A 10,969-nucleotide genomic window follows, 5' to 3' on the forward strand; every position below is an offset into this window, starting at 1 on the left:
TCTAGACCCAGCCCTCTTTCCTGCCTATGCAGGGGGTCGGACTTGATGATCTATTGAGGTCCCTTCCGACCCTAGCATCTATGAATCTATGAATCACACGTACTGCCCGGTTGGGGGGGAGGGGAGGATGCACACAGCAGTCACCACCACGACAACTGCACCGCCACCACCGCACCTCATGCCGCTTGCCCGCGGACAGCAGTGGGAAAACTGTACGGGACACGGTGGTGAGGTGGCCGCCACTGCGTGTGATCCCCCATACCCCCCTGCCCCTGGCTGGGCGGGCATGTGCCGCTCGCAGAGGGGCACCACTGCCCTTGTCCACATGGCCCTGCTCCAGGCAAGCAGTGTGGGGCGCAGCAGCAGTGGTGCTGGCACACAGTGGCCATCACAGCCACCACGCTGCTGCTGGCGGCCACCACTGCACCACCGCCAACAGCTGCCCTCACACTGCACCTCTGCTCACGCAGCGGCGGCCACCAGAACCACTACACCACCACCACCATGCCCCGTGCCGCTTGCCTAGAGCGGGGGTGAGGGCAGCAGTGACCCTCAGCAGGCCTCACATGCCTGCTCGACCGGGGGAGCTCGCACACAGCAGCCGCCATCGTGCCCCGCATCCTGTGCAGTTTTTCTGCTGCCAGCCACAGGCAAGCAGCGTGAGAGTGTGGGAGCAGGCACAGAATGAGCTGAGGTGGGGGGCTGGCAGTGCCCCTCACCCCTACGCCACCGTGCCCTGGGGCACGATCTGTTCCCCCCACACACGCCTGCCTGCCAGGGCTGAGGAAGGGGAAGTGTTGGGGAAAGCCCCACCAGGAGTGCCTGCTGGCTGGCAGGCACTCCATGTCTTCCTCCAACATCCTCACTCCCTCAGACGCCAGCTAGCTTCCCCTCCAGCCCTGCCCCACAAACCCCAAGCCCCACTTATCTCCACAAATGAAGAAGACTGATCTTCCTCCTGAGGCAACCTCTGGTAAGTGATTGCATCGGGTCCCTCCCTATCGCCCTCTCCCTCCCCCTCCAGCCAGGGCTGGGGCTTTCCCACCCTTTTTGCAAACAGCTCGTGCAGGCTGGAACTTAGCCAGCCTGCAGAGCTCTTTGCAAAAGGGGGAAATCCAGTTGTTTCCCTGCTAAAAAGGGAAAATCCACGTTTTCTCCAATTAGGCTGGGAAATCCATGGTTTTCCGTGAGAAATGGGAAACCCGAATCCCTGCTGATAAGCCTCCAACACAGGGTCCAATACCAATAGCCTGGATGAGCTAGTAACTGTGCTAGTACAACAAATGAAAACAGCAATGAATGACTCCATCAGGACTAGGAGAGCATTGGTGCTATGAAGAATGGCAGCATCACAAGTGGCATCAGCTTTAGGGGGCTGGATACAGTCAAGAGTTGCTTACATTGCTCCACCTTTCAACAGAACCAACATAAATGCTGGGGTGTGGGTACCAACAAAAAGCCCAATGTTACAGTGGTGGTGATGGTGATTTCTAACTGGCTCGAACTGCCTTTGTGGAAACCTGGTGCCCCTGTAGCACTGAGGGAGTAGGTTTCTCTTTACTTGCGCCTCAGCACTAAATAATCCATGCTAAGACAATTCCAAGGTCCACTGGGAGCTGCAAATTCTCCAAGTCAGACAAGAAAAAGTTTTTGAGGAGGAACAAGTCAGGGATTTTCCTCCTGGAGCTACTTTTAGACTTAAATTCACCAGAGTCCACCTTCTCTAGTACTGAAGATGATTTTCAGGGTAGGGAACCTGAGCTCTTCAGGTGTCTGTGCCTGGCAGTGTCCTGAATTTACTGTGCTGCTAAGCCTGGAGTCCAGCCTTTTTGTCCTTTCTGTTTTGGAAAGTGTAAGATTTTTAAAATGAACACTTGCCCAAAATATGAACTGTTCTCAGACAGTAGTGGCAAATCACTAGCAGGGATAGCTCCATTTCCCCTCATACAAGACATTATATGAAACCTAGAAATATGGAAGGCATTGCTTTTAAAAGCAAAAGTGAGGTCTGATCTTTTGAGAAAAACTAAGACCTATCTGTGCTAGAGAAGGCCAACCAGTCAAAAACATTTCCAAATGCCAAAAAGCAACATAAATGAAGGCAGTAAATTAAAATGAAAACTATCTTACAAAAAACGAATTAACAAAGAACAAGTGTAAAAACGAGTTCAAAGAATCTAATTATCAATCATTAGAGCAAAGTAAAAAAACCTGCTATCAGTATAAACAGCAAAAATGCTGCATCTTGAGCATTCCCAACAGAAGGCTGCTGAGAGCAACCAAGAAGCAGGCACTGTGCGCCATGCTTTATGCTACCACCGTAGAGCAAAAGGAATAGCAGAATACATGCACTCTGTACAGGAACTATTAAGGCAAAAGTTTCCACATCCAAACAGACAAGAGGTATGCATATCTAAAGATGTGCATGTGTTGAATCACATGAAGGAGATACGAGTATTACTTTTATCAGAAGGCAGCAAGTCCACTTGTTTTGGCAGTCATGCTCTTGGGCTCACCTGTCTTACCCTGCTGCACTTGTTGCCTGAAAACTCAGTATCCCTTATTTCTCCTTATCCTGTGGAAGCTGAAAAAGCTGCCAGCATCAGTTTCTAATATTACATACATTCCTGTTGACTGCTAAAATGTCAACAGGTGACTATCTGAATTTTTCATTAGTGCTGATCTGTAATTTAACAGTGTCTGACCTTACAGTCTATCATTTGACACTTTATTATTCCGACAATTTTCTAGTAACCCACTAGATTGGGGAAAACAAGTAGTAAAGCTTACATGTCTTAAAATCAAACTTCAGTGCAAACTGCTTGAACATAGCAACCCATTGTCAAACATTATTTAAGTCAGTGTTAGCAACACAGGTTTGACATTTATCACATTTGCTTTTCAAATTTCTTCTCTAGTTATATTATTTGTCATTAAGGTTTTGCCATAATGCAAAACAATTGGCAAGACTTAAAAGGAACTGGGAGTAGATGGCTGATATCTTGATGAATAAGGAAATATAGGCCGAGCCAGAATTTATTTTTTTAATACTTTGGTATTTAATATTTTTCAGTGCATGACATATGGAAGAATGTGTATGCAAGTACTGGCAACCATGTAAGAGCAGTCGATTTCAAGATCCACTAATAAAATGCATGACATTGGGCATATCTACACATGCCCCTACGGAGCCATTGTTACTGCACCATCATTTAATACTGAGCTGTGCCAGCAGTGCATGGTTATTTTTAGCTAATACATCACTGTAGCAACACACTATATGAGAGGGAGCACATCGCTACAGCGACAGCTGTGGTGTCACGGTTTGTGCTCGTGGATGCTATGTCATCATAGCACATTGCTACGGCGTCATAGCATCACATGTAGACACACCCATTGGGTAGCAAAAGTTGCCACTTTTAAAATTTCTGCTTGTGAAGAGAATGAAAAAAAGGGGTTAAAGAAGAGCTTACCAGTGGAGCAATGAGGTGGCAGCCCTTTTCAACAAACAGCTGGCCTGTGCAGGAGCAGGAGTCTGGTACAGAGCCCTGAGCGAGGCGGCACAGAAACCTCCCCATGGGCCTAAGGATCCGGTGAGGGTGTTCTGGGGCAGGAGGGCAAGTTCAGAGCCAGGAAAAGAACAGGAATTTGCTCCTTCAAGTCTGTTGCCAGGAGACAGACAGAAAGGGCACCTGAAAACTAAGGTTTAGGAAGTGCTGAGTGAACTGCAAGAGGCAGTCACTCCTAACCAGGAAAGAAGATAAAGATTAACTTTTGCCTGCACGAGCACTTCAAGTCTCAGCACTAAGCACTTCACTAAGCACTTTGTATGCCCATGAGCACTTGGTTAGCGTAGCCCAGTTGCACCTGATAGTTTGGGAATTGGGTAGTAGTTTGAAGTACTTGAAGATCCTATGGAAAGGTGCAATACCGATAAGGCAATGTGCACTTTAGATAAGGCTTAGAAACAACACTAGCAAAGCTGATATGTTTCATACACCAAGGGAGACAGTGCAATGTTGTGCAGCAGACATTTGGGTTGGAAGAACTGGACAAGATTAGGACAGGCATAAAGCATAGAGCAACCAGACACTGAAGCTAGAGTCAAGAGTGTGACAGCTGACTAGTAACTTGCCAAACAAGGTATTTAACAACCAGGCAGTGTAAGGCTGGGCTGTGAGGTAAAGGTGGAGCCCCAGAATCTCACTCTAGAACGAGATTCACTGAGTTCCAATCCAGAGAGTTGAAGGTGGGCTGTGACTGGGCTGAACACCTCTGAAGTCATTAAGATCCATATAACCACATGGCAGGCAACTTAATCAAAATTGCAACCCAAAACTCTTAGGATAAGGCGGCACAGTGGCTTTTATTACAGAAACGGTGGGTGAAGTAGAAGCACCAGCAAGGCAAGTAGGGAGGGTCTGAGCCAACACTGCTGAAAGCCCATTTTGATGCATGATGTAAAGGCAAGTAATATTTGATCACAACTATTCCATCCTGACCTGAAAACTGCCTGCTCCAGGGGAATTTTTCTTTCAAACTAAGTCAATAATGTCAGTTCACCCAGTGCAATGCCTTTTAAATTGTATGCAAACATGCAAGAATATGATAGATAGTGTTTTGGGACATCAGCTGGTATACCCAAGTTCAGCAGAGCAATGCCTTTTTATATTCTCTTCACCCCTGGTTTTTGGCAGTTTGACAGCAAGAAAGATCTTAGTAAAGAGTGTCATCAGGCAAATATGTCCTTTTGGAACAAGATATCTTTCATCCCCATGGGGAACATCTGGCATTTCCTAACCTGAGCACTTGACTTTGCAACCTTAATATTCTTTTTAAATAATTTACTTCTCAAAGTGGTATCAGCAACAATTTGAAGTTGAAGGACAAACTCCAACACTCAAGATAATTGCTTCTAATTCTGCTAGTTTGGCATCCTATGAGTCCTTAGGGAAGGTCTTAAGGGGGCTGCACTAAGTCCCAAAGAGTTTGGACTCTGACTCTCTAGTAGTTTAACCTTATTCTGAGATAAGCTGCCAGTGCCTGAGCAATCTATGGAGCGTTCCCCTTTAATTCCCTACAAGAGCAGGAATCCTTAAATTCTAAACATAACCAACACCAAAAGAATATTCATGAGAGGCATTCTACCAGAAAAAAATTAATTTTGATAATACTGCCCCCTTCTCAAGTCTGAAAGAATGCAGGTAGATGAGTAAGAATCTAGTCAGAGAATACATTTAGTTAAGTCTAATTACTGAAGAGTTGTGCTACTTTCTCAAAAGAAGCCACATGAACTGGATTCTTAATTTGAGATACTAAAAATACCTAAAGTTTTTAATATTCTCCAGTCACAAAAATCCCTAACCTAAGGGAGACTTCCCAGGCTCCCAGCCAAGACGTAGGATTTAGGATAGAAAGCTTGTAGGAATGCAAAACACACATGTGGGACTCCCAGAGGCATAGTGATAAGGTCCTAAGAGGAGGATAATATGAGGGGATATATTGCTAGGTACAAGTACTGGAGGATATACATTTACTGTATTCAGTTTTGGGCCCCCACTACAGAAAGTATGTGGACAAATTGGAGAGAGTCCAGTGGAGGGCAACAAAAGTGGTGAGGCGGCCAGGGTCCATGACTTACGAGGAGAGGCTGAGGGAACTGGGCTTACTTAGTCTGGAGAAGAGAAGACTGATAACGGGGATTAAATAGTGTTACCAAATTTGCCCATTACTTTGGGGTGTGCTCATTTATTAGGGATAGTTTCTAGGGTCTTGGTGATTCTGTCAGTGTGCTGCTTGTGTTACTATACGGAGCTGTATTTCTCCCTTCTGCAAGCCCTCACCCCCAGTGGAGCTATCTTGCAGGACTCAATCTCAATGGGCTGGGTTCCTCCAGTCACCAAATCAGTCATACACACAAACACACACAAGTTAACGTGACACGCCTGAGCTGGCCGGGCTGATCAGCATGGACAGGCTGACACCCTCATATGCCAAGAATCAGTTCATAAGAGCAACAATAAAATGCAGTCAAACACAAGCACACAGGTAAACAGAATCCCTCTGAATCCGGCTGGGTGTCCAGCTGACACCCTCATGGGCCAGCATTCAGTTCATAAGGGCACGTCTGAGTCAAACTGGGTCAATCAGCCTGTACAAGCTGATCCCCTTATGTGTTTCAAACTCAGCACGTCCCAATCTTTGGCCTCTTGATGAGCAGACCCCACAATAATTTGGGCTTCACAGGGATCTTTAGCATAGGTAAAAGAAGCGTTGCTGCAGAGCACGGGAAGAAAGAGAAGCAGAGAAGGAAAAATATACACAACTACTACCAGTTTGACTATAAAAGTTATTTATTGCTAAGCATATGAAATATATAATAGTACTAGTAGTAATAGACATGCAAAAGAAAAACAAACACCAACAATGACAATACTACCCTGGTTTCACTAAGTATTTGGGGAAACTTAGCTCAAGCTTAACTGATACAGTTCAGGTTCAGAAGTTTATGCCTAGAAAGAAGACAGAGAACGCTGGGATCTCACCTAGTCCACGGTACTCAGGCTGCAAAGCTGACAGGCACAGTCCGTAGCACAATCCTTGAAGAGAGAGATGATCTGTTCTTCCAGCGTCCCAAGAACGACAGGGGATGGTGTCAGCACAGGGGTTTTCTTCTTCTCCTTCTTTCCTCCTGCTTATACTTCTTTTCCTTCCTTTTCCTCTTCCTCTTCTCCCCCTAGCAGCACACACACTTACAGATTTTTATACCCTCAGTTTAGCTGCTTCGAAGCACCCTCAGTAGTGTAAATCATTGTCTTTTCTATTGACAAGGGGTTATCTGGTTTGGACCATCTCAGGAAACTGATTGATAATCAGGAAACACTTAAGATTAGGGAGTAACCCAAATACTTGGGAGCCAGCTTGAAATTCCTATGGGTGGCAGATATACTGATGGGATATCTCATGGTTTCTTCAGGAACAATAGATAGCTTGCAGCATCAGGATTTTGGATTTTTACTTGTTGTGCACAAGCCTCAGCTTAGCATGACTTTTCCAGATCTTACTATAGTCTTTTAACAGACTTAAAGCAATTATTGGGGTGCTCATAACCTTTTGTGGAGAGGACTCCCACCAGTCGTCTCGGGAAAGATATGACAACACCTGGGATTAGGGCTCCAGCAGGCTGGATGCTGTGATGAACCCTTAACCATTGTTCAAATGTTGCCCATACCCCCTCTGACTCGGTCTCTTGCCTCAGCATTCCCTAACCCGGCAACCGAGTTTTAGTCAATCAAGTTTAAATAGGCCTCCCATAGTGGGACCGGGGAATGTACGGCCCGAGATGCCTATTAAACTTAGAGCTGTGTGTGTGTGTCTGGGGGGGGGAAAGTCCTTAGTAAATCCAGATTAGAACTGGTCTGATAAATGCTGAGCTGGGTGTGTGTGAACATGGGTTGATTAACATTGGAAGCACAGATTCCCCATCATGCAGCGCTCTCCTGCTTCTCTGGTCCCAGAATTCACTGCAGTCTCTGCTTCAGGCTTTCTGTTTTCCATCTCTCATGTAAATGAATGGTCATCTGGTTCCATCTCGGATGTAAATGAGACCTAGGGCAGTTGATTCACTCGTCACCCTTATCTGGTGAGGGTCTTAGGTGCGTCTCTCACTGCATCTTAATCAGTTTCATTTAGGTAGAGGAGGGGAGGGAGGGGGGAGGGTGAGTCCTTTGCGAGTCAGACAGACTGCATCCTGTACCAGGGTTGCCCAAGAATACAGAGCTGAGATGTAACAATAGCAGCCTTCAACTACCTGAAGAGGGGTTTCAAAGAGGATAGAGCTGGACTGTACACAGTGGTGGCAGATGACAGAACAAAGAGCAATGGACTTAAAGTTGCCTCAAAGGAAGTTTAGGTTAGATATTAGGAAGAATTTTCTTACTTACAAGGAGGGTAGTAAAACACTGGAACAGGTTACCCAGAGAGGTGGTGGAATCTCTATCCCTGGAGTTTTTCAAGACCTGGCTAGACAACGCTTTAGTTGGGATGATCTAGTTGGCAATGGTCCTGCTTTGATCAGGGGGTTGGACTAGATGTTGTACTAGATGATTTTCCAACCCTAATTTTCTGATTCCTTGGGTTAAGCACAAATTCCAGCATTGGACCAAATACTTGAAAAATGGTTTAAAGAGACTTGAATATACCATGTATCAGTAGTCTACAGGAATGTCACTCTCCAAGGAAATATTGCTCAAGAAAGGACAAACAGCATGCAGGTATATAGGTTAAGTCTCACAACTCTACACCACTGGAACATGGTGAAGGTAATTCTCAGTTACCACCAAGGAAGTGTTTTAAGTAGAGATGCTACAGGCTAAAGAATACCCATCAGGAATCCAACAACAGTGAAAAAGTGCCAAGCTGATTCAAGTGTGTCATTATAAACTACATTAATGTTATGCTATTAGTGATACTGTATAAGTGCTTTGTTAATAAAGTGTATTTTGATAATACATTTTTGTTTCAGTGAGGATTTGGTGAATACAGAAGATTGGCCCAAAACATCTTACCTCGTTTCCAGCAGATCTCATTGCCATAAACATGGAGTAATGTTCTCAGAAAATCCTTTGCATTGAAGCAAACAACAGTACCTTTACACTGTAGTATTTGAATTAATATTTGTCTGCATAACAAAAATAAATTCACTAGTTAAATGTGTCATGTCAAACTACTGAATGTAAAATAAAATTGTATTTGGATAAATATTTATAAGATACAAGATTACACTGAATATGAACAGAAATGACAGTTAAAATTAAAAGATTTCCTGTTTCTGTTCAAACAGGGTAACTGAAGTTAAGTGGTTTTGTTCAGTTCATATTATGCAACTAAACCAATTAACAGATTTACTTGAACACTCTCAGAATAGTTGTTTGATACACAGACTTGCAAATGTTGGGAATATAAATGTAGAGGGTCCTCTAGAGCATAAGTGCAAAGTTCAATGCAATTTCCATATGTAGCCACAATTTACCAGTACAAATGATACTGAGCGAGCATGGTCTTCTTTGTTAATCATATTTATTGAATTTAGTTACTGAAAGCTTCAAATTATCATTTTTCTGTACAGCACTAAATGCTATTTAAAAATAGCTTGCTTGTTACTAAAAGATGTTTCGGAAATGTTCCCATGTTTTCGCCTCTTCCTCAACATATTTACAGTTCATTTGCTGTTTTATAGTTTAAAAAAAATATATATCTATATAATGCACATATTTAAAAAACAAAGATTTATGTAGACTTTGCTATGGCTAGAAATGGGGTGTCAATAAAGAGACTTCTCATGAATAGTAAATTGTATTTAAAAGTAAACAAAGATTAAATAGCAGATTAACAGCTATAGAGTTTGTTCAAATGTTAAAGATTCTCATACATCAGCAAAGTAGCAGAGTTGAGAATAACCCATAATTTCTCTGTTTACTGTGTAAAAAAAGAAAAATTGACAAGTTTCTTTTAACTTTTTGTTCAATCATAACACTACGCAGTTCACAATAGATCTCAAGAGCAAAAGATGCATATATGAAGCACTCCAAATTCCACTCCAGTTTGGAGCACCAGAGATTGCCAAGGACAGCTGAGTACACATAGAAGTACTCATTTAATTGTCTGCCTTGCTTTTTGCCCACTATTCCACAGGGAAAAAGGGGGACAGCAAAATACTCTGAGATGCTAGAGGACCAAGCAACCCCCTTTCAGGCTCCAATTGAGCACGTACATGCATCTAGAAGCAGAAAGCTACCGTTTCATTCAGGGTCATTTTTGGAATGCTTCAACCATTTTTAGAGCACTTCACGGGGCACATGCGTCTGTCTGCTTGTCATTTAAAGTACTTCAAATGTTATGTCTGTCCAGGTACCAAGTCATTAGTGCTCATTAGCAAAATTCTAAAGAATTTTAAAAATCTGACTATTTTATTCTGTTTTATTAGAATCTCAATTCCTCTCCCCGCCATCATATAACATACTTCATACACTGGAATCAAGGGGTGAGGACTGGGAGATGGGGCCTAATCCTGGAAGAGGTCAGAAGCCATAGGAGAGGCTTAAAATATTTTTAAAAGATACAAGAACAAAAACAGCAGGGCAGTCTGGAAAGCATCTTTGCAAAGTGTATACTCATACATGAAACATGGGGAACAAGCAGGTCAAAATGAAAGCCATAGTACATAATTGGTCACAATTGGTGACGGACAGAGGGGACAAGGCTGAACTCCTCAACGAGTTCTTTGCCTCAGTGTTCCTAAGTGAGGGGCACGACAAGTCTCTCACTGGGGTTGTAGAGAGGCAGCAGCAAGGCGTCAGACTACCATGCGTAGACCCTGAGATGGTGCAGAGTCACTTGGAAGAACAGGATGCCTTTAAGTCGGCAGGCCCGGATGAGCTCCATCCGAGGGTGCTGAAGGCACTGGCCGACATCACTGCAGAGCCACTGGCGGGAATATTTGAAAGCTCGTGGCGCACGGGCCAAGTCCCGGAGGACTGGAAAAGGGCCAACGTGGTCCCCATTTTCAAAAAGGGGAGGAAGGAGGACCCGGGCAACTATAGGCCAGTCAGTCTCACCTCCTTGGCAAAGTCTTTGAAAAAATTATCAAGGCTCACATTTGCGAGAGCCCGGCAGGACAAATTATGCTGAGGGGAAACCAGCACAGGTTCGTGGCAGGCAGATCGTGCCTGACCAATCTAGTCTCTTTTTATGACCAGGTTACGAAACGCCTGGACACAGGAGGAGGGGTGGATGTCGTATACTTAGACTTCAGGAAGGCCTTCGATACGGTATCCCACCCCATACTGGTGAACAAGTTAAGAGGCTGTGACTTGGATGACTACACAGTCCGGTGGGTGGCGAATTGGCTGGAGGGCCGCACCCAGAGAGTCATGGTGGATGGGTCTGTTTCGACCTGGAAGGGTGTGGG

At 44.4% G+C, this 10,969-nt stretch overlaps 1 protein-coding gene across 1 annotated transcript in view; it reads right to left on the reverse strand.

Moving 5' to 3' along the window:
- Positions 1 to 10,969, reverse strand: part of POLN (DNA polymerase nu) — a gene marked incomplete at its 3' end in the record, with an annotated part of 116,627 nt that overhangs the window by 87,359 nt on the left and 18,299 nt on the right. The window contains exon 6 of the mRNA XM_006030901.3: positions 8,568 to 8,680. Within this exon, the coding sequence (XP_006030963.1) occupies positions 8,568 to 8,680 (113 nt within the window). The remainder of the gene's footprint in view (positions 1 to 8,567; positions 8,681 to 10,969) is intronic.

Source organism: Alligator sinensis, unplaced genomic scaffold (assembly GCF_000455745.1).
Source record: "Alligator sinensis unplaced genomic scaffold, ASM45574v1 scaffold1051_1, whole genome shotgun sequence".
Classification (NCBI taxonomy): Eukaryota; Metazoa; Chordata; order Crocodylia; family Alligatoridae; genus Alligator; species Alligator sinensis.